The following is a 24,367-nucleotide window of genomic DNA, read 5'->3' as shown; positions in this document are numbered from 1 at the left end:
CATTTTATCATACATTCTTTCACTTGTTCTTCTGTTTCAAATTTCCATAGTTTATATATTTTAGCAATAACATGTTTATCATTTGTATACAGTTCTGTTTCAAACTCACTCTTACAATGCTCAGAATCAAAAGTTCTTTTATCTACTTTAAATCTTTGTAGTAATTGTAAATAAGAAAACCACTGACAAGTGTAACCTTCTGCCACCAGATCTTCTCTACATTTTATTTTGCATTGTCCTTGAGAAAATTCTAATATGTCCCAATAAGTTAGCCATTTGTGTTTACTTACCATTTCTCTTCTATAAAATGCTTCTTATGCTGAGAGCCACCAAGATATTTTTGGGCACAACCTGGGTTTATGTCTGTTCCATATTCTCAGTGTAGCATGTCAAATAAAATTATTTTTAAAATCTACATTAACCTTAACTTTATCCTCTCTGTAGATATCTTTAGGGAAAGCCATGCCTTATGTTACAAAGAGTAAGGCACTTGCCTCAGATAGGAAATTCTGGCCATTGTGAAAGGGCAGTTCATGGTTTGCTATTTTTATTTTATTCTGTATTCTTTACCTGTCAGAGAGAAATACTTGTGGGATTTTCTGCCTCATATGCCAAAATAACTCTTCTGGAGATAGATAGATAGATAGATAGATAGATAGATAGATAGATAGATAGATAGATAGATAGATAGATAGATAGATGATAGACAGATAGATATTTACTTATTTAAATTTAGGAAGCACTCAACTCCAAATTGGGATACTCTGCACCTTAACATTAATGTCCTATTCACAGAGAAAAATATCTTGGGGTGATCTAGTGACAGAATTGCATGTGGTAGAATTTGTGCTCCTTTATATGGTAGTTTAAATGATAGAGTCATTCTGAATGTACATAAACAAAAATGATGAACTAAAATGCAGGATTATTATATTTATGGTGCTGCATATTATTTTCTCCAATTTTAAAGGATCAAGTGCACAAATGAAGCGCGCTTGATCCTTTAAAATTGAAAGATTGAGATATCTTTTGTCACATTCTAAACTGAAATTCTATAGAAGTGTGAGTACAGTGCAAGATTATTTATCATACATTCTAATGGCTGGTTTTCTACTACTTATCATTGGTACTACACAGAGTGAGGAAGAAAGTATCACACTGAGAAATGAGCCTATTACACAGGGATGGGTACCTCCACAGGGTATGATTTATATTTATTTACTTATTGTTACCCTTCCCCAAGATCTGTAAGAAGTGTGGTCATGAAATGGGTTGGGCTAAAATTTTCATCCTTTTTGTATTAAGGGAGTGGGGCTTCTTTGAATGCAAAATAGAATGCAAAATCATACTGTTTTACTCCTTCTCCAGTGCAAAAGTGAAGAACTGCACTTATGAAAATTTGTGGCAGCTCTGGAGGCTGCAAAATGCTGCATGAGAGCCATAGGTTCTACATCATTATAAGTTGTTATAAAAGCAATTTGTATGTTATGAGAAGATGAGTCATGAACAATGATTAAATAGATGATATTGATCTACAAGTAGCAGACTACAATAGATTGGGTGATGATGATTTGCAAGATTATTTGCAAGTCTCCATTTCAGAATATCTTCATAAGCCTTATAAACTCAGTATCCCCAAATTTTTGCTCACTGGTTGCTCTTCCAATATAACTTTGGATCTCACCGGATTGCTCTTTGGATTTGACTTTTAGTAGCTTCCCAGCAGTGATGAATTTCCTAACATTCTGACATAGCATTCCAAGTTTCTGTCTTTTAACTTAGTCGAGCCAAAGCCACATGCTTTTGGCAACATGCTTTTCTGGGTAGCCATGACATTCTGTCTGCCAATTCCTAAGTTATCTAGTATAATATCTTCATTGTTTAATTACAGGAGAAGAACAGTGAGTAGAAGTTGCAGTTTCATTGCCTTCCAAATATCTGGCTCGTCTATAAAATCCCTTCCCCCTCCTCTTCTCTTCTGTTAGTCACACAAAGTATCCTTGTTATATATTCTTGAGTAGGTTAAATTTGACTTAGCTCTGGGATATTATGTATTTACTTATGCACTAATTTATTTATTTTCATGTGTGTCCTGCTTTTCCTCTGAGGGGCTAAAGGCAGCATACATGGGGGCATCTGTTATTTTATTCTCACAACATCAAACAGGTTAGTTAAGTTTGGCTAAGAGAAATGATTGTCCCAATGTCACCCAGTGAACTCCATGACTGAGTGGAGAATAAATCTGGGTCTCTCTGATCCTAGTCCACTACACTACATTGTAATTACCCCATAGGATTGTTCTGTAAAGTTGGTTTATATATTCTTTATGTACATGTAATATCTTATGTTGCCAAACCATCTTAGAAAACCCCAGATAAATATATTCTGATTTCCTTAAAAATATTCATAGAATCAATTTCTATTCTTATCAAGGAAGATGCACTACATTATATAACATTATATATGTATGTATAGACAGACAGACAGACAGACACTGGCTTTTCCCATTTTTGCTGAGTTTCAGTGTAAAGCTCCTAAATTTTTATTTCTTTCATTTCTTTTGATTCCCTCTTATTATGAATACAGTTTTCCTGCCATAAATAAGGAAATATTTATAAATGTTCATAACACACTTTGTGCATTATAAGAGGAATTCCCATGTAGCTTTTGTCTTTGAATGGGGAACATTAGGTTCTGTTTACATGCTTGTGGGAGGTGAGCCTTAGAACTTGCTATAGTTGCTATTCTTAAACTATGCCTTGAGTTGCTTCTCTGCCATTAATGGCAGCTTCTTCTGTAGCTCGTTGGCTGTTAGTACTGATATTCCATGCCATAATTATTGATTTTTTAATCAGGTAATTTTTGTAACTCAAGAAAGCATAGTTGACTAAATCTGCCATATCAGTTGTCTATCTTACATCTTTTACATATGAAATACTATGCAGATATATGTGTTTGTGTTCATCTAGACATCTGTAGGCGTAAGAAGCAAATATCACAGATTCATACTGTAATTCAGAAAATTAAGAAGCCCTCTGGAAATTACAGGAAAGAGGAGACATTTAGCAGAAGTTATCCCTCTTCCTTTTTCTCTGACAAGGATCTCTATTGAATATGAATCCCTTCAGAAAACTACAGAAACTCTACTGTTTGTGGAGGGCATAGCTGGATCCAGTTTACAATATTCATGAATTGGTCTCAATATTGGAAACCTACTTTTCTATCCCTTGAATATACCTTTAAGTATTGCTTATTTATTGAGAATGTTCTTTCTTTCCGCTCTAGATTTATGCCTACATCTTTGAAAACATCAAGTCCGTTCAGTTGGAAGCTATGCTGTTATCTGTATCTAGTATTGCCATACTAGTCCTTGTTAAAGAGCTAAATCAAAAATTTAAAAAGAAAATTAAAATGGTGCTTCCCATTGATTTGGTTCTGGTAAGTATAACATTTTAGGTACTGTACTGGTAATCTGCTACAGTTGTTGGGGCCTTCTGATTATTTTGTGTGGAGCAAGTATGTATAGATTTAGCATTATAATGATGATACAGTCAGTTTGCTAGGACTGGATTGAACCAGTTCAAGTCTACCCTCAGCCATGGCGACTCCCAGGATCAAACACACACACACACACAGACACACACACACAGACACATGTAAATCTACAGGGCATTGTTGCAGAAAGAATGGGAGGAGGAGGTGGTGATTTGTATTTCCTCTTAGAGGAAAGGTATGATATAAATCTAACAAATACATAACTCTGAAAAAGATAACTTATCAGATTAATATTTTTATTTTATACCATGATTAACAAATCAGCTAAAATACATTACATGATATATTACAAAAATTTAAATGCCTGGAAAACACCATAAATAAATAAAATAACTCAAGAAAACTTGACCGTATTGTCTGAAAATTCTTTTCCTTCTCCTCTGTTATAATCAAACAAACAAAATAATATTGAAAAGCAGCACATCTCAACAGTTCACTGCCACAAGATTTGTATAGTGTTTCTCATAAAACTTCTGAGAAAAACATTATATTCTTTTGAAAGAAAATGATAATGAAGGTTTAATCAATATTATTTGTGCCCTTTAACTTCAGTCAGGCAATGTTATGATATATTAGCTATGGTAATTAATCTGAGGAATCCCTCAATTTGTTTCCCTCAAAAATGTCAGATGAGTAAGATACCTTGATCCTTTTTAATCAAAATCAATTATATAGTTATAAATCTATACTGTGGCTCCAATGTAAAGTTGTATACATTTAATATTAGATCCAAATCCCCATCTTCATGCAGGCTAGTCAAGAGCTGCCCTTGCAGAGGTTTTACCATATCCTTCCCTGGGATTTTTACACCATTTAGAAAGGATGAATAGAGTATGACTGTATGACTCCTACCTTTCTTTCCTGTTCCCACAGCCACCTGGACTCCAGAAAGTGTCTCTGGAAGGCTAGGGACTCTCTTCAATAATATAGATTAGGGTGTGAATGACTTTGGAATTCTAAAATAAATTAAGAAATGTCACAGAAGGAAAAATGGCCACAAGGTGCTGGCACATGGCTTCCATTGTGTTTTCCCAGCTACAGTATGGCCTTTGGATCAAAAAAGAACCCTTTATGTCTCCCCTAAACCCAACAGATGAGGAAATCTTGATCTGACTCCAATAATTATGGTGCTCAAGAAGTGATCCCATCTCATAGTTGTCTGTATGGTTAGTTCTAATCCATATTTCTAAGGAAGTAGAAAAACACAGTTATATTACTTCTTGTACTTTTTAATAATATTATGTTGTTTCAAATCACTTAATCTTTGTTGTTGCTTGATCAATAGGTAATTGCTACCTCTCTCATTTGCTATTCTGCTGATATGGAGCACAGCTATGGCCTGGAAGTTGTGGGACATATTCCAAAAGGGTAATGTGCCTTTTATAAAGAAGCTTTTATGGTCATGTATACATGTCCAGATACAGAAATGTAGATATTTCTTACCCAGATTTTATAATCAGCAGTTGTTAATGTGAACTAAGCAACAGTATAGTTGAAGAATGAAAATAAAAGTACACAGTTTGCATTAATGCATATGATAAGAACGTCTCAGGAGAAGAAATGAAGTCAGAATCTGGTACCTAATACATTTTCTTTCTAAACAACATCATACTATTGGTAAATGTTTTCTGCATCTCTTCAGGCACACTTTCTGTAGTTAATACAGACAGTTTTCAGAGGGATAAATCAAATGCTTTTAAATGTATACATTCAATCATAAAATAGTCTACCCTTTGTTTTTCATTTATTTTTAAAGCTGTGAATAAGGATTAAGGTGCAACCTTAAAAGGATTCTTAGACTTCTCTGTCTGGGGTCACAGATGGGGCTCGATCTTGGGTGGAGAAATCTGACATCAGATCTACCTCTTGGGCCTCTTTGCCATCTCCACAGTGATTTACTTCCAGTATTGGGAAATGTGGAGGCTATGCAGTGCCCTTTGCCCCCACCCATCCCTAGGACCTGAAATGCATTAAAATAAGCTCAGGAGTTGCCATAAATATATTTCCTTTCATGGCGCGTGGTGGGGGAGGGAATGTTTTTTGAAATGAGAAAACCGAAACTGGAAAAGGCATTGGATTTATCAGAACATTCTATTTTCCCAGCCCCCACATTTGGGTTTTGTTAAAAGGTACTTTAAATTCAAGGATAATTGGTGAGGAATAAGATAACAATGTAATTTTTATTAACCAGCAGAGCTGGGCACAGCATTCGAAAGAGGCGAGTTAAAGCTTTGGCTTGTTAAAACCTTGAGTCCTTTGTGTGGTTGGCTTGGCCGCTTCACTGCTCTCTGCGCATAGATGCATGCTCCCAGCCACTTTATTTCACTGGCAGGCCTAGCAGAATTGCTCTTTGTGCACATACATGCATGCACACGCAACCAGGGACAGCATTCTGAGCAGCCATGGAGTCTTCCAGGGAATGTGACCACTCAAATATTTTGAAGAGGAGAGGTTCTGTGCTCCTATTAATGCACTTCGTAAAGTACCTCTTTCAAAGGCTTTGCATGGCCCCATTAGCTAGTATAAGAGAGCTGTGAGACAGAATGCATTGTTTTTCTTATTATTACCTCAGCTGGTATCAACAGATTTTTTTAAAAAAAATTAAGACCTAATTATCAGACTAAGGGGAGAATCCTCATAACTTTAGAATTTAATGTTTGGGAAAAGAACCTAACTTAATTACTCTGCCGATATAGTTCCAGGATTCAACTAAAATCTGAAAAAATAGTTTTCAAGAGCACTGAAGGTGAAATGAGACATTTTTCTGTGAAAGCATACAAACATTTATGTATTTCTGAAGTGCTGCAAAAAACTTGAAAACTCACAAAAAGTGATAATAGGGAGATTACATAAGATCAATAATTCCTAGTCATAGCTATTTTTGACCCTGCTGATATTAGCTTGTTTTCAGCCCCTTTCCCCCACCAAATATACATGCCAAAAGTAATTTTTATGTGTCCTGGGGACTTCTGTTTGAGAAGCATAAGTGTGAGCATTTGAGCACATTTCTCTTTTGAGCCTGGCCAGTGCAAATCTTTATCATTTTTAGACACATTATATAACTAAAAAATTTGTTAAAAATTGCTGATTTCAAAATAGAAAGTGGCCTGGGATATCAGGTCCCAAATTAAGTAAGCACTGAAACTATCAAGAGGAAAATGATACATAACAATAATACTATTAACATACCGTATTTTTCCGTCAATAAGACGACCCCATGTACAAGACGACCCCCACTTTTCCAACCCAAAATTAAGAAATCAATATTTTAAAGATAGTGCAGAACACATTTTTATTTAGTAATTAGGTAACATTTACCTGATACACTTGGTGGGAGGAGGTCCAAACCGTCTCTCTGCAGCTCTATTTCCAGGCTCTTTTGCATAACTGATTACATTCAGTCATGAGTGAAACTGCCGATAGCTTGTCTCTGCAAAGAGACTTCCTCTAATTGGTTTGTTCAGCACCAGCTGACGTCAGTTACATAAGGCTCGTGATTGGAGGAAGTCTGTTTGGGAGACAAGCTATTTCACTCGTGATTGGAGGCTAGCAATAGGAGGAAGCCTGTCTGCAGAGACAAAGTATGGGCAGTTTTGCAACCACGCGGTGTTCTCCTCGGCTGACTTCCTTGAATAAGATGCCCTTCAATTTTTAGCGTAAGGATTTTAGAAAAAAGTATCGTCTTATAGTCGGAAAAATATGGTAACTGTGTTCCTAAATTCCTTATTGTAAAAATCCATAGTAATGGAAGAACTATTTGTTGTTTCTACCTGTCCAATCTGATCCGGCAGGATAGTAATGCTCTGGGTCCCGTCAGCCAAGGAATGTCGGCTGGCAGGGACCAGGAGATGTGCCTTTTCTGCTGTGGGGCCTGCCCTCTGGATCATCCTCCCTCCTGAGATTAGGATGGCCCCGACCCTTTTGGCTTTTCAAAAGGCCTTGAAGACTCGGCTTTATGCCCAGGCCTGGGGCCCTGAGTGTGCGAAGGGCGCCGTTTCATGGCTGTGCTGATACCGACAGTTTTTAAAGATCTCTTGGCTGTATTTATATTTATATTTAATCTTTTGTACGGTTTTAAGTGTTGACTGTTTTTATTGTTAGCTGCCCAGAGTCACTGGTCTGAGATGGGTGGCTATATAAATTGAATAAATAAACAAACAAACAAATAAATAAAATTGTTTCACACAGGATGGATGCAGCTATGAAACAGAGCAAAATAAATAAATAAGCAAGCTGCAAGAGAGGTCAGTTAAATTACTCTAATATTACAAAAATCATGGTGGCATCTGAGATTGAATCTTGCCTACAGCTATCAAATAATTAAACTGATGACTGAGCTGAGACTTCAACTGCATATTTCCAGATCATGCTTTTAGTCTTATGCTAATTCTGGAGCAGTTTAACAGTTATTAAGAGCCCAGAATTGAGCACATAATTGGTAAATAGATAGATCCTATAATGCAGTCACTATAATACACAGAAGAATGCCTTTGCAGGTTCTAACGATACTTGTAATGGTGGAATAATATACGGTACAGCTGATTTCTCTGTGGGATTCATGTAACACTGGCCACAGTTTTGCCACCTTCTATTGCGTGACATTTTCTGCCACCTAAAATTGTCCTTACTTTTACAGTATCCCAGCACCAAGGTCTCCACCTTTGAATATCCTCCCTGAAGTAGTGACAGAGGCCTTTGGAGTTGCGTTAGTTGGTTATGTGGCATCCCTCGCTCTGGCCCATGACTCTGCTAAAAGATTTAATTACTCTGTGGATGATAACCAGGTAAAAAAATGAATAGCCTTAAAATTTGCCTTCAGGATGCATTTGTTTGGGCATTTGGATGGCATAAGAGATGGGAAGGCAGTCTGAATTCAGTAGAGAGTACTTAGTTCAATGGGACTTTGGTCTAGTCTAACATAACTCTTCCTATATTCTTACTTTTTTTTAAACATTTCCAGGAGTTTTTAGCTCATGGTCTCAGCAATGTGATCCCTTCATTTTTCTTTTGCATACCAAGTGCAGCAGCCATGGGGCGAACCATACTTCTATACAACACTGGAGCAAAAACACAGGTATTCTTATTGCCAAGGTGGTGTGGAGACAATAGCCTGTGTAGAATAACTATTCAACTCAGGGGAGTAATGATTATTGATTAATACACCATGTTTTAAAATCCTGCAAGTCTTAGTATGACTAAGAACCAGATCAGCGTGGTAAAGAAACTTTAAAATGTATAGTAATTGATTCATTTGGCATTTAGAACAGAGTCACATTTATGAAAGGGTATAGCTGCTGTAGAAAACAGCAGTTCCCTCTCTTTTCTTTCTTCTCTGACAACACGATGCTCTATATGTTTGAGAAACGTCTGGCATGACAATTTCTCATCACACAGTCCTTTTTAATATGCAAAAGCAAAGAGAGAAAGGGGGCAAAAATGACAAGAGTTGCTTGTTTTGGATGGCAGCTGTGTGTCTTCCATAATGTATAATTGACTGTAAAATTCCCGAAGGCAAAACAAAGTTTTCTTAAAATGAAGAGTGAGTTAGTCACATCAGAGTACTCTACAGTCTACATAGAGTTGAAGAAGGAAAAGGGAAACTCTTTAAAAAATGTAAATTATTCATATACAAATCAAAATTGAATCATAATTTGTTGAGAGTAAAGACTTAATTCTCTAGTATAGAGAAACATTTCTTAGCACTGGTGTTAGCTTGCTGGGATGACTAGAGCAGTCTTCTCCATTCTGAAGACTTCCAGATATATTAGAACAATATTTCTCAGATTTCCTACCATGGTCAAAAGCCACGGTAGCTTCCAAGAGGTGGTTTTGTTACATATGCATCTATGCAAATGTAAATCCACCATACATGATTTAAATGAAATGTGGGTACACAAATATCTGTGGATTCCAACATTTATAAATATACAAGCAGACAGTGAAAGCATTGTTATTAAAAAAACACAACTTCACGTCTTTGAGTTTTCTTCTTTAAAGCTATTCTTTAATGGTGTATCTGAAATAAAAAAGTGCCCCTTTTGTGTTTATATTGTATATACTATTATCTGACCCATGTACTTGCTTCTTGAATAGGGTAGGAGTACCCCATAACAAGTCAAATATTAATTTTTTCTCAAATGCTTTCAGCTACAGATCATATGAGAGCCAAAAGTCCTTTAATTTTTGTATGTCAGCAGAGGTTTGTTTTTCTCAGCAACTTTGAGAAAACCAAGCACTTTTATTTATACATGCTTTAGAATCTGAATAATATGATTATTTATACTTTTTTCTTTCCAACAATTTTTAGGTGGCTTGTCTGATATCTTGTATATTGGTGCTTGTGGTCATCTATGCAATAGGACCAATGTTATACTGGCTACCCATGGTACAATTCTTTTTTTTCTTTTAAACATCATCATCATCATCATCATCATCATCATCATTATTATTTGCATTGTATAACTGTTTAGTTTAAATTATTATTTCTGAAAACGATCATTCTACTTTTCATTATGATTTCATTAAAAGGGAAGAACACACCATTGCTGTGTGCCAGGAACAAATATGCAAAAAAAGTATTCTTTATTTTACTTGGATAAGAACAAAGTTGCTTGCTTTCAGTGGAAATTATTGCAGAAGCTTAAATACTTTGCACCTACTGTATAAGATTACAATAGGCTGCAGGACTGAACTGGAGTTCCTGGCCCCAGCACAAGGACATAATTTATCCTTCCAGTGTATAAGGAGAGAAGCACTTACATTTTGCTTAAGAAAGAAAAAGCTTTTGTGTGTAACAAAAGTGCTTACATAGGGACTTAGGTAAATAGGAGAAAGGGAAGCAACTGCGGGGTAATTTGCTTGAGCTGCCTGGCTGGTTCAGGTTGGATCTGCTTAGAGCTTTGATGGAAGACCATTAGAAAATCCCTGAGCTATCGGCTAGGCTGGGAAGTAAAACAAACAACCCATCCCAGAAGAAGGCAGTGGTTCACCACTTCCACATGGCTGTTTTTCATATGTTGTTTTAAGTTTCTGGTGGAAAGATGAGATATGATTATAAGAGAAAAATATACTGTTGCTAGAAATCAGTGTGCATGGAATAGACTCCAAGAGCCAACTTTGATTCAAAGGAGTTTTTACTTTTTATGATATGCAGAAGGGAATCCCCCTGCATTTCATGGAGCTTAATTTTATATATGTAAGTGCACACTGATTGCAGATTCATTCAAGAAAAATAATAAAACCCAAGAAGAAGGCTGCGTTGTACAGGTGGAAGATACCATGATTGCCAGCAGGTCATTACCTTAATCATGAGTTGGCCACCACTGAAGAAAGGAAATAGCTGGTCTATATTCATCTTTGAGTATATAAAAACCTATTTGATCCACTTATAGTTGTAAAAGACTATGAAAACTCATCAGGCTCTTCATTAGGGGAATGGTGATTAAGCAGCAGAATGGAGCTACACAGGGTTCATGTATCACACTGAGCCATAATCTCAATTTTGTTAAGGTGATTGAATCCAGACACTCTATGCTGCACTGTGGAAACTATTGCTTGTTGGAAGTTGTCACAGAGGTATCTAGGGAACAGTCATCATATCTGCTTTCTCTAAGAAGTACTAAACTTTTTGTGTTTCTACCTTAGTCCTGAAGGTCCAGACAGAGAAAAGAAAAGCTGTAATTTGGATATTGTATGCCTATAATAGTATAAAACCAAGAAGAATCCTAGAGAAGGATACAAAATAGGTGAATTTGAATATCTGATATTCTTTTAAAGGCCTTTAAAGGCTTTCTTCAGAAAAAAGTTGATCTGATATTCAAATTCACCTTAAATTTTTTTAAAAAGTAAGAGCTGTGGGGTAGGACAGAAACTACAGGAACAAATGGTACACACAAGTGTAACAATTCCATTCAGCTAAACAGCTTCCGGTTTTTGTATTACCTTTTTTTTTTTTTAATGAATTTTGCATTTTGCATTATGTATATTTGGGAGGGAGAATGATATCATACAGTGTCTGCTGCTGCCTTGTTACTTACTTCACTTAATGAACTTCACCTTGTAATAAATGTTTCTTTCATTTCAGAGTGTGCTAGCAAGTATCATTGTGGTGGGGCTGAAGGGAATGCTGATGCAGTTCCGAGATTTAAAAAAATATTGGAGTGTGGATAAAATTGAATGGGTAAGTGAAGTTGAACTTCAGGAGGCTTTATTGCATGATCTTTTCAGAAGATGGAGTAATCTTAGAAGTTTTGCCCCCTTATCCTTGCATCCTCCCTTTTGTATTGTCCCAAAAAAGTATGCACGTAGGTCATCTGCTCTTCTGGGGGAGGTATAGTGAACTGAAGATGGCTCCGTGAAAGCAGAGCCGACAGTTGCAGCAAAGCCCAAGGAATTGGTGAGTAGACAAGTTCCTTGGAACCTCTCTGGATAAGGGGAGGATGGGAGATTGCCCACATGTGCTCTGGATGGCTGCTTCTCGTGAGGAGATTGCAGGACAGTGGTTTTCTGTGGGATTGAGTGCCAGGAGACGTCAGTATTAATCATCTTGCTCACAACCGCAGCAGAGACTTTTAAAAGACACTAAGTTCACAAACCTCATTTTCTAATCACGTTTGGAAATTGCTTATTAACTACATCTAAGTTATCAGAGACCTTCAGACTGACAAGTTTAAAACCACCCGATAAGTCTGCCTTCAATCCTGATTGAAAGAAAATTTTAATCATAAGCTTAAGAATTTAAAGAATCTGAAATAAACAGCAAAAAGCTAAAAAAGATTTTGATCTTAGAAAGTTATAAGCAGACCAAGGGTCCAGATAAAATTGGAATACTGAAACTTTTACAATAAAATTTCGGAATTATTTATAAAGAACAAACAGCTTCTCATGGGAAATAGATTCTGTTTGGGTTTTTACAAGATAAAACAAAGATAAGCAATTTCATAATTTCAAAAACTGGACACTAGAGGGGACTAAAATTTTTAAGTAAAGATTTACATGCCAGTAAAATGTTGCAAAACGTTATAACAATGAAAATACCGAAGGAGACTTTTGAAGAATGGAATAAAAAAATAGTAGCCACAATAGCAACAATGTCAGTAATGTCTGCTTCTATGGATAGACTGTGTCCAAAAGATGTTATTGAAGAAATGACAGATGTAGAACAAATTTTATCTGACAAGATAGAGATAGTATTGAAAATGGATTTACAGCTGACAGGCCAAGAGAATGACTTAGAAGAGGATGTTTCACTAGATCTACAAAAGAAACTGGACGAGGTTTTAAATTTTAAAAAGGAAATACAAGTGACAAAACAAGAGAGTGACCTGGGTACTTTTTTCTTACTGGATTTACAAAAGAGGCTTAGTAAAGCCTTGAAGAAATGGAGAGAAATTAAATCCTATGATAATATTTGAATGAACTAAAGATTAAGACTGTTAGAAGTAAAAGGAAGGAATATAAAGTTGGTTTTTTTGATCAAGGTTAAAACAAGATATGTTGTTATTTCTGGCAACCCTTTATGGACTTTCTGCTGACACCAGGACTGAAAAAGATGATGTTTGATGGATTTGTTTATAGATAAGAGGTGGGATATGGGATGAAAACATAAATGTTTGTAACCTTAGAGAGAGTGAAGAGTCATTAAATGTGTTTATACTTGTGATGAAGGTTGGAAGTCACTTCTTTATAACTTTTCTCTTCTCTCGCTCTTTTTCTTTTTTCTTGCACTTTTTACTCCTTCGTTCTATTCTCTTTTCTTTCTTTAAGTTTAGTTTGTATCTAATAAAACTACCATTAAAATCAAAATTCTTAATAAAAATTATATATGACAAAAAAGTATGTACGCAGTGATTCAATACTGTCGCCCAAACAAAAGCCCTTTATTCTACTTCAGAAGTCTATCACAAGAACACTTAAAGTACAAATCAATCTTCAGATCAGTTTGTAGCTGATTAACAAATAGGGGAATTTTTATCACTGTTCAGAACATGAGAAAGGCTTAACGTTTTTAGCATTTCTCAAGGAAACTGAAGCTGCTTAGATCTGGGTATTTCTGAACTATTTAATTTTACATGCTCATTATTTGGTCCCTTGTTCTTTCTGCCCATGTGTATGAAAAATTATGCTATTCTGTATAATATGGAAACGTGAGTCTTGGAATGGAAGTTATATATCTGCTTTCAATTACACATATGCTTTGAGGAATAGTTGTGGAATATTTTGTGACAACACCTGACATAAGATCTTGGGGAATCTGCCTTCTTATTTGTGGCTAAAATGGTAATTATGTCACTGTTCTTTTAAGAATCCCTGTGGAATGTTAACCTCGTGTTATAGGGAAAAAAATTGGATACTTTCACAGTCTCAAAGAAACATGATTGCAATAATGTTAATTGGAACTTCAGGGATCTCTAAACTGTCTAATGGTATATTAGAAATCCATCATTATATTTCAAGGAGTTCAAGTGAGTTGAGAAAATAAACTTTCTTAAAACAATTGGAAATAATTTTGGGGGTTTGTATGTGAATAAATAACAGTTATTTGAAAGGTATACTTCAAATAACCAAATTAGGGTGTTATCTTTATTGGATTGGCAGGTAAAAATATTCAAACATTTATGATTAGCTTTTAAGATCTAATTGCTGTGATACTTCAGCTTTTCACTTGCACAGAATGCATTACTTAATATGTATTGTTATTTTAGTTTCAAAATACAAAGACTTTATTGATTGCTTATATCCTTTCTTCCTTCTTTTTTTGTAAGATGAGAGTTTATGTGTAGATATAGATTTAGATAATAATGATTACAGTGATAATCTGTCCCTGCTGTGTTTTTAAAACTATGTTGCCAGAAAACTATATATTTTTAAAGATAGTGCCTATGTTTTATCCCTAATGGAAAAAGAAACAACATTTCTTTGCTGTGCATCAGAATAGTATCTTGATATTATTAAGAATTTTGATTGAAGACCATAGTAAACCTCTAAAAGTGTGAGAGCTAGGTAAGGAGATGATTTTCTTGGCCAATCTTATCCAGGCATTTGTGTCCTTTTAATGACTGAAATATCCTAGTGCCAGAGGTGGGGCCTTCACTTGCTCAGCAAGTGTTTTTGAAATAAATACTGTAATCTTGCTCGGATGTTTAAAACTCCATAGGACGCTCAGGGAAAGATGAGTCAAAAGCTAAAAAAACAAGAAATGGTATAGGAAAGAGAAACAATTAAATATTTTGCTTTATCACATATCAAATGTTATATAGAAGCAAAAATGTTCTGACATTGCAAAAACTTTCAGTCTTAAGAATAACCAGAATAGTTTGCAGACAGCCTGAAATTGCATAGCATGAAAGAACAGAAACTCACTCTTAGTTCTTAACAGCTTAAAGACAAGCAAGGCTTCACAAGCAGAGACTATTCCCTTAGAAAACCTGAAGAGTCAAGCCAGTTGATCAGTTGCCTTAGATTCTTATTTCTTTCTTTATTATATTAATTTATTCAGCTGCCCACCTTGCAGTTGTGACTCTGGGCAGCAAACAAAGGATTAAAAGCGAACAGAAACAAAGAAGAAAGACTGAAGAAGACTGAAGAAGAAAGACTGTGGTGGCCACCATTACTTACTTACACCCCTTGGCAGCCTGGAAACATTGCTGCGAGACCTAAAAAGCTGCTCTTTTGATGTCTTTTTCAACATCAGGAAGCAACTACTACAGCTGGATGGGACCTTCTTTGCATGATATATTTAGTTTGCAGGCTTTAAAATGCAACACCTACTGCTGCAAAAATAGCTTTCTCCTTTGGCTGATCATGAGTTAGAGCTTTTAGCCAAGGTTCTCTTTTCAAACACTGATTTTTATTTTCGGCTATTCAGGATTTGTATAAAGCGTTATCCTGAGCCTTTGTTTTTTGTTCTCCTTGTCTTCTGCTTGAAATTCATAGTCATCATTTTAATATGCAAGTCCTGAGCCAGTCATTTTCCCAGGTTCTATGCTTCAATGCTTTTGCAAAGAAATGACTTCACTCCAGATGTGATTGTAATTTCAATTTGGCAAATTTGCTCTGAGAAGTACACATTGTGATATGATTTATATAGGAACATGTCCACAATGGAAGAGATTGAAAATAATCAAACTGCCTCATTCAAATATCAATTAGTCACCAGAGGATAATTCCCCATAATTTTGGTTTCCTTAAAACCCCATATGTTAGAGATGAAATGGACCTTTGTCATTATTCCTGAGTACTCCAGCTTCTGTTTTGTTTCTAAACACTAATAACACGTTTTTCTGATTAGAATATAATATTTTACTTAGTGCTCCTTCATCTTGCCTTACAGCAAAATTTCTACATTATAATTGTGCTTTGAAATGAAAAGGGTTTGAAATCCAGTAATGTTAAAACAAGAAGCTTCTGAAAATTCCCAAGCAAATGCAAAAATAAATATGGAAACAAATTCCATATTTGTTTGAATATGAAATTTAACAAATTCCAGATTTGTTAAAAGGCACTTTTAATTTTCTGTTCATGATTTTTCCTTCTTTTCCATGCTATGATATTTTTGTTTGAATCAGAAGAAATCAAGGGGATGTCAAAATACTATGGTCCTTGAGTAGAAACAGGCAACCTTATGAGGAGATGATCTAAGAAACCAGAAGAGGCATGCATAAAAATATATTTTGAAATATATAAAGTCATGCTTTCTCACCATCTAATTTTACCGTCTTGCTCACTGTTTCATGCTAATTTCATCACCTCCATCACGATCTCCGATAGCAGTGGATTCCTGCACTGACCAGAGGGCTGGCCTAGGTAATCTCCAAGCTTCCTTCTGGCCCTTCCAGTCTATGATTCTATTTAAAAAAAACCCCTCAACTTCAATTCTCTTAGTGCCATGGCTTAAAATACATTTATGCTCTGAGGATCATGAATATTAGATCTTTCAGGAATATACAGTAATTCAGGGTTGAAATTTATTGAAGGGTGTTACACTTTTCTTGTAACAGCGACTTGTTACTGTTTACAGTCACATTTCAGAGAGTGGTATACTAAAGCTGTAACTGTCCATGGTACCATATTCCATTTGCTGCTTTTCTATAGGGGCGGACATACTAGTTTTGAAGATATTTATAATCTTGAAACCTCTTCTCTGTTGTGTATCCAACACTATGTGAATATTTATTCTCCCAATGATGTGTAATTGTCCAGGGGCTGGTCAAATGAATTTGTTAGAAATAAAAAATAATTGTTTCTTGCTATCTGCATGCATCTTTAAGCTTATAAACAAAGAAGGTAGAAGATAACATAGCTTTTATAATACAGAATGTAATTATTAATGAAATCCCTGCCTTCAGCTTTCTGGATTAAAGTACTGCTTCTTATGGTGGGGCTGAAGTAAGTTTCAATTAATTCACAATGCTAATTGAGTGTTTCCAGGGATGCAGGTACCTATATTTATATTTCAATTTGACCAGCCTTCCATGCATATACTTATAAAATGTGTTGATTTTTTTCCTCTAATGTTGTGCTGCTTATTAAGTTACCTGCAGTATATTTACTTTATTTTTTAAGAGATGAAGGCCAATTCAGTATATTTCCTAGGTTTCATAATACCAATGTTCTGGAATGTGAATATGTACTGGGCTTTCTTCACACAGCTTGCTGCACATTAGCATGGAACATCCACTGGTTTCTCCAGTAGGGAGTAAACAGCAGAGAAATGATATCTACCATGCTTTAGAAGGTTTGGATCAGTCTGGCCACATTCACCCCATTTGGCTATGAGGCTCATGGCCAAATTATAAGTATTATTACAGAATGCGATGCCAATTGCCTCTTCCTCTTTGCAGTGTGCCCACAGGAATTCTTTGCTACATGCTGCCCTCTTCTGAAAATGAAGAGGCTGCCAAGTTGACTGGATACTTTCCATTTTATGATTTCCCCTTCACTTGACTTGGATAAGCTGTTTAGTCACATTTAACTTATTTATCTCACAGGGATATTATGTGGCTGCTTTCATGGAGAAAGATAGGTCTAGTTGTATTCCACTGACATAGTTTCTAGATCCAGAGGTTTTCACACTTTCATGTTTTGTTAAGGAACATCTTACCACTTCTTAGCTTAACTAGTATATATATATTTCTGTCATTACTGTATTGCTTAATGCACATTTTGAAGTATGATTTGTTTGGCAATCCATTGCAAGTAGCTTCCAAAAGGGGTATTTAAAAAATGCAGTTGGAATACTAACTTAAGAGCTGTCATTGGAACTGCGCAAAGTGTTTGAAAACTGTCCTGTTCAAGACCAAACACACACACCAAGTTGAGGTTTAAGTACTTTACTATGCGTTGCAAGTGAATTACAAGCAGCAGCAGGCAGAGCACATGCATACTCCAGCAAAGGTTACAGAAATCTGAGGTCTTGTCCAAGCCAGAGCAACAAACAGGTAGTATGGTCAGAGCACAGTCCAAGGTTCAAGTGTTCATAGGAAGGTCTTTGGCCAGTCTGAAGTCAGAGAAGCAGAAGTTCAGGGTACATGAGTCATAGAAGACAAGCATACAAGGTCAAGTTGAATTGGTTGTTCCCAAGACAGAGCCCCTAGGCAGCAGTGGCCTTGATATAAGGCAACCACTGGGTGGGAACCAATTAAGGGTGATGCAGCTGTTGCATCACAAGGGGGCATGCTGAGCCCCTCTATTCAGCTGTTTGAAGTTCACAGAGCTGTTTGGATTGGGACCCCCGTCATCTGATTCCCAGCATACGTACTCTGTGTGATTGCTGGTGGAATCAGTTTCAGGTGCTTAATTGCTCCCTGATGGCTGAGGCTGACATTCAACTGGAGTGTCCAGAACCGGCTCTTCAGCATCAGAGGATGGCATGGGAAAAGGGCAAAGCACAGTGAAACACCCTTCTTTGAATCAATAAAGCAGTCATGATTCACAAAGGGTCAGCTTGACTGCTTCAAAGACTTTCCCTGGTTATTTCCACATGTGTGTGCATGCACATTTGCTTTTCTGACTTCCAGAGGATGCAACTGCTTCAGTGCTTTGAGAAGGAGGGCTGGAGAGCTTCGTTTGCACTAATGTGCTTAGCAAAGCACCCCTTTTGAATGCTTTGAACAGCCTTAATTTCATACATGCTTCAGCAGATGCTCAATATTCTAGAGAATGAAATACTGTTCATTTACCAGTTTAGAAGGTCAATATGTCTTCTGAGGTATGCAGTTGTTAAATTATTCAAATTTAAAACATATATCTTATGAAATAGCTTGTCAGATTTTACATCTGTTTGTTTCTAATTAAAGTAATGAAAATGTTAATTATGTAGCTAATAAAATCACTAGTAGAAAGAATTTTGTGTATCTAATTATTAAATATGTTTTCATCTTTTGTATCTTTCAGAGTATTTGGGTCAGCACTTATGTGTTTACAGTTTGCTTTGCTGCTAATGTAGGGCTATTATATGGTGTCATCTGCACAATACTTATAGTGGTTTTCCGTTTTTCAAGGTGAGACATTTTTAATGTTTTTAGAAGCAAATAATATTGTACCTAATTTCTGGAAATATTGATTCTGCTCTGCTTATGACTTGTGTATACTATAATTTGTTTTTGCTATATATAACTGTTCAGCTGTTTTTTTGACCCCCTACAAATAATCTTGGAAGTTTTAATTAGTTGGAAGTATAATTATTCTCTTTTGCTATTTTGGTCAGGCTTATCCCTGGCAAGCTTGATTAGAACAGATAAATAGGCCCACAAGGACACAGCGCTTCTGATTTATAGTACAAAAGTCAAGAAGCTGTTACAGTGTTGTTGTTATTGTTGTTTAGTCGTTAAGTCGTGTCTGACTCTTCGCGACCCCATGAACCATATCGCGCCAGGACTTCCTGTCCTTCACTGCCTCCCTGAGTTTGCTCAGTTTCATGCTCACTGCTTCAGTGATGCTATCTAACCATCTCATCCTCTGCTGTCCTCTTCTCCTTTTGCCTTCAATCCTTCCCAGCATCAGGGACTTCTCCAAAGAGATCTCTCTTCGCATTAGGTGACCAAAGTATCTGAGCTTGAGCTTCATTATCAATCCTTCCAATGAGCAATCAGGGTTGATTTCCTTTAAGATTGACTGGTTTGACCTCCTAGTAGTCCAGGGGACTCTCAAGAGTCTTCTCCAGCACCACAGTTCAAAGGCATCTGTTATAGTGACTGCTGTATATTGAATGCGAGTTCTATTTATATTGCAATCAGTGTTCAAATTCCTGTGCCTCTTTCTCCTACCTGCTCTGTAAAAGAGGCTAGAAGTTACTTGCTTTGGGATGGGGGAAACGATATCCAACTTTCCTTGCTTTGATAATAGCCAGATCTGGTATCACACCTTTCACTTTTGATCACGTAAGAACTACCTCCCACAATTCCCTATGTGACTTCAGCTATAATGACTAGGAATTATGAGTTGAGTAGACATTAGTTGGCCCCTGACCATTTTTCAGAAGGTCATTTTTCAGGGTGGAGAAGGACTATTGCAAGGATCAAAGTAAGCATTACAAGAGAAATGTGTGATTCCCAAACAAATATAGACTCAAAGATGATCATTTGCAGGGAAAAAATGGTAGTCAAGGGAAAGATTAAACACCTGCCTGTTGCTCATCTAATCTCGCCTCTCCAATTCATATTTACATTCCTTTTATTTTGGACAGTGTTGTTATAGCTAGATGCCCTCCTTCTGTGTTAGACTAACTCCCCAAATTCATGATCCCAGGATGGCCAATTCAGACAGACATCTGCGTAGCTGCTGATGCACTGCAATACTAAATTAAACGGTGATTCTAAATACTTTTTACATTTAAACAATTTATTAATCCAAGTTCTAGCAATTGGTGGAATTTTCATGGAAATACAACTATGTTATGTAAAATCTACCTGGAGAATGTTTATCTTTCATGACTGCCAAGACAACTTAGATAACTACAGTACTTGTATAATTAGCTTAAGTACATTCTTAAGAATATAATATTAATACTATGGTTTAAATGTGCAGCCACCTTACTAGGAAGTAATTTACAGCATCTAGAACACTTGGAATAGTACCACCAAAAAATTAAATAAATTGATTTTTAAAAGATTTTCTGTTTTCATGTATTTGTTATACATTCTTCTATATATTTGTCATAGAGCAACAACACTGAGCTTGAAGCACATGAAAGAAATGGAATGCAGATTCAAAACAGAAGTAGACTTCGTAAGCTTAACTTTCTTATTCTTCTTTATATCTAAAGGATCCTGCGTTTCAGCCCGGGAAAACATTCTTCTCTTCTCCTCTCTATAGTTCTGTGTAGAAATGTAAAGGTTTCAGTTCTGTTCCCAGGATGTGTGTGAAGGCTGTGTGTGCAGGTTTTGCTCATATGTACTCTAATGGAATGAGAGAAATATTACTTTATTTATCTCACTTACAATTCAGTGACAATCCTATTTAATGGCTGCTTAGGGCATATCCATGGCACTTCCTTAACTTTCAGGATAGTAGTATGACAAAATTATTGGAGGGAATCTGAAATTTTTTAGTTTGCAGCAGTCAACTTGCTGCAAATTGGTACCTCTTTGTTCCAATACATTTGGGTTTTGATGATAATATTTTATTTTATATAGTCTATTGAACTTTATGAGAAACAACATACAAGAAGACAACAAATCCAAATATGAGATTAAAGCAACTCTGTAAAAATGTAGGATTGCAAATATAAATTCTGAGAGAATAACAATATGATTGAGGAATTTATGGAGGAAGAACAGTCGTTCAAAATGAACAATTATAGAGATCTCAGATCTGGACTGCAAAAATTCAGACTTCTAAGAGATACAAAAACCTCTTTGCTGCTGCTTGCCCATTTTTGTAGCTCAGATCTGGTAGATCAACAATTACTACAATTTAACCTAAATCATATTGTCATTGGTATGTTTGAAAATGCATTTGATTGTGCCTGTAACATTCAGTGTGGGTTATGCAGGGGTTGTATGTTATAAATGATTTAAAATATTCTATTGTCTAAAGTTTGGGGTTTTTTTATTCTAAAGGAACCTTTACAATCAGTGAAAATAGTGTCAGTGAATAACCCATTAGTCTTTCTGAATGCTAAGAAGTTTTATGCCAAGATATTAAAAATAATCCAGAAGGAGTGGACGTGTGCACAGCAGCTGTCAGAAGATATGAACAAGGTAAGACCTACTTAATAAAGAGTAGAGAAAGGTGAAAATTAATTTGTGCTCCAGATTTACAGTCAAGTGATTGTATTTTGTATTGCTAGGAAGAGATCATGACTAAGCAACTAGAACACATTTCAGACCATGTCAAAAAGGGACCTAACATGCTGAGTTGGACCTCTGTTCTCCCTAGCTCACTTTTGATGACAGCGACTTACAGCAGGTTTCCAAGTTTCTGAAAGAAGTCCTATATGAATATGTCAGGGTTTAAACCTAGGACTCCTTTGTTGCCAAGCATGTTTCTGTACTCCCAACACCCCACCCTGCACTGCCCCAGTAAAGAACTCTCAAATTTTATCTCTAAATATCTGACCAAAGGAGGTGTAAATATGGGAGGAAGTATAAATTTGGAAATACACTGGTGGTTGCATGTAAAAGAAGACAAATTACAGCAAAAGTAAGACTCCAAATTATGTGATTATTATTTTATCCTGTTTCCCAAGCCACCTTTGAATTTTGACTTTCTAGTGATACTAACCATGAAAGCTCATTTGTGGAAAGCCAAGGCAACAGAGTGATTGAGCCATTTTTATTTCTAGCTGACCAGATCTATAGAACAGGAAGAAACAGTGCAACTGTTTGATTCATCCATGTTGAATCAAACAGTTCATTCAAGTTTGATTTGTTTCAGCATCCTGCAGTCATGTGATTGCCATTTGCGTGCTTCGCAACTGGCTTCCGACAAGCAGAGTCAATGGACAAGCTGGCATTAATATTAAAAGTTGTGGTCATGTGATGTCTCACTTAACGACTGTGGCAGAAGTGAGGTCGTAAGTCCATTGTGGTCACATGATGTCTCGCTTAATGACCATGTCGCTTAGTGATGGAGTTGCTGGTCCCAATTGTGGTCATTAAGTGAGGACTACCTGTAGATGCCTCCTGGGCTCATGCACACCTTCTGCCTTTCATCTTTCTTCTCAAATGCTATCATTCTCTTCCTTCCTGCTTTGAAGCAAACAGTAGTTTTCTGTTTCTTGTAAAATGAGAAACTATGATTTGTACTTGCCTGGAAACAAGGATTGAACACCAGAATCAAAACATAATTCTTTTCCAAAGAAAATGTATCAACCATTATGTCTGAAAGCAAGAATGGAGCTAGGGAATCAGTGTGTGATGGAAAGTGGAATATATAAACATGAGGCTTTTTGAAGCCCATCTAGAAATGGTGGTGTGATTTTACCTATGAGTCAATCAGATATGTGTGCCTATGCATGGTTGTACAATTTATTGCTGAACTCCAATTCCCAGCAGCCACAGCTAGCATGGTCAATATAGTGAATGCTGATAGTTCCACATCTGGAGGGAAGCATGTTGGCTTATTTCATACACAGGAGTAATAGTCTTTTAGTTAGCTTTAAAATTAATCAACACTTTCCATCTATGTTACTGCAGGTAATGAAAGAAATCAAATGGAAATGACTGTGTTTTGCTTCTGTTTTAATACTGCTACCAGTAAATAATAAAAAAACGAGTGAGAAGTATGTAGCTTTCTCATTGTTATTATTCATTATGGGTTAGCTTTGCATCCCAGGTAATAACAATGCTATAGAATTTTCCCCATAGCCTTAATAATTCTTGCAGACCAGATTCTGTAAACATGCTTCCAGGGAAATTGTATTAAAACTGCCTTTTTGTTTTTGTTTGATCTGTATATAATATGCCCTTTTAAATGATAATATTGCTGCTCTGGCGGCCAAGTTCTTGAAGGCCTATCATGAAGAAACTCTACGATTTTAGAATTAGTGTAAAAATAACTGTCAGAGTTCCTAGCAAGGCAAATACACTGTATTCATAAAACAGTCAGAATAACCATTTTTGCAGCAGAAAATAAGAGTTAACATTGCAATCAATCAATCATGCTGCTTTTCTTTTTGTTTCAGTATGAACAGAACATATTGCTCACTTCATTATCCAATGGAAACTGCCATGGTGAGTGAACAATTCAAGAAATAAATACTAGATCAGTATTAATTTTCCTGTTAATGTCAGGTTGTTGCATCATGGGAAAGAATCCAGCATATCTTATTGCTGTCCACATATCTTCCATCTGGCATGGTAAGCAAAAGAACTAGAAGGTATGTCTATATGGGTATGAATCCAAGAGAAGGGGGACAGATTGTTCCTCTCCTGTACTTCATGCACCCTAAGTTGATGGACTGAGGGGTTTGCGCTGACCATGTAATTTAAAGGGCCTTTTATTTCTTCGTTCATGTGGAAGCCATAGGAGGCAAGGACTGCATGGAGGTGAGCAAACCGTAAAAGAGGAACATAATATTCACTCTTCTTCTGTGTCCTCATTGACACACAACTTAGGAATTTAATGGGGTACTGCAAAAGAATATAAATCTTGCTGTCCTTCCAGTCCCCAGGAGGCTAATCAACATTTTTCCAGGAAAATATCTTTATGAGCTTATTTACAAGGTTGGCTCACACTTTTTCAAGTGCAACATAGGGAATGTTTCTAAGTGTAAATGTACTAGATTTTCAAAAATGTCTAATTCTGTAATTCATTGGAATTTATATGGTCCTGGACCTTTGGTTCATATTAACTTCCCTGATGTGTTAGG

At 36.2% G+C, this 24,367-nt stretch overlaps 1 protein-coding gene across 1 annotated transcript in view; it reads left to right on the top strand.

The window, feature by feature from the left end:
- Nucleotides 1-24,367, top strand: part of SLC26A7 (solute carrier family 26 member 7) — a 59,907-nt gene that overhangs the window by 22,442 nt on the left and 13,098 nt on the right. The window contains exons 5-14 of the mRNA XM_025167806.2: nucleotides 3,286-3,438; nucleotides 4,841-4,923; nucleotides 8,192-8,339; nucleotides 8,516-8,629; nucleotides 9,863-9,940; nucleotides 11,639-11,734; nucleotides 18,949-19,055; nucleotides 20,715-20,781; nucleotides 21,615-21,755; nucleotides 23,681-23,729. Coding sequence (XP_025023574.1) covers nucleotides 3,286-3,438; nucleotides 4,841-4,923; nucleotides 8,192-8,339; nucleotides 8,516-8,629; nucleotides 9,863-9,940; nucleotides 11,639-11,734; nucleotides 18,949-19,055; nucleotides 20,715-20,781; nucleotides 21,615-21,755; nucleotides 23,681-23,729 — 1,036 coding nt within the window. The remainder of the gene's footprint in view (nucleotides 1-3,285; nucleotides 3,439-4,840; nucleotides 4,924-8,191; nucleotides 8,340-8,515; nucleotides 8,630-9,862; nucleotides 9,941-11,638; nucleotides 11,735-18,948; nucleotides 19,056-20,714; nucleotides 20,782-21,614; nucleotides 21,756-23,680; nucleotides 23,730-24,367) is intronic.

Source organism: Python bivittatus, unplaced genomic scaffold (assembly GCF_059951505.1).
Source record: "Python bivittatus isolate LINGU-HERP-01145 unplaced genomic scaffold, Pbiv_v1 ctg000590_np1212, whole genome shotgun sequence".
Taxonomy (NCBI): domain Eukaryota; kingdom Metazoa; phylum Chordata; class Lepidosauria; order Squamata; family Pythonidae; genus Python; species Python bivittatus.
Note: the sequence above shows the minus strand (reverse complement) of the source record. Positions and strands in the feature narration are given on the sequence as shown.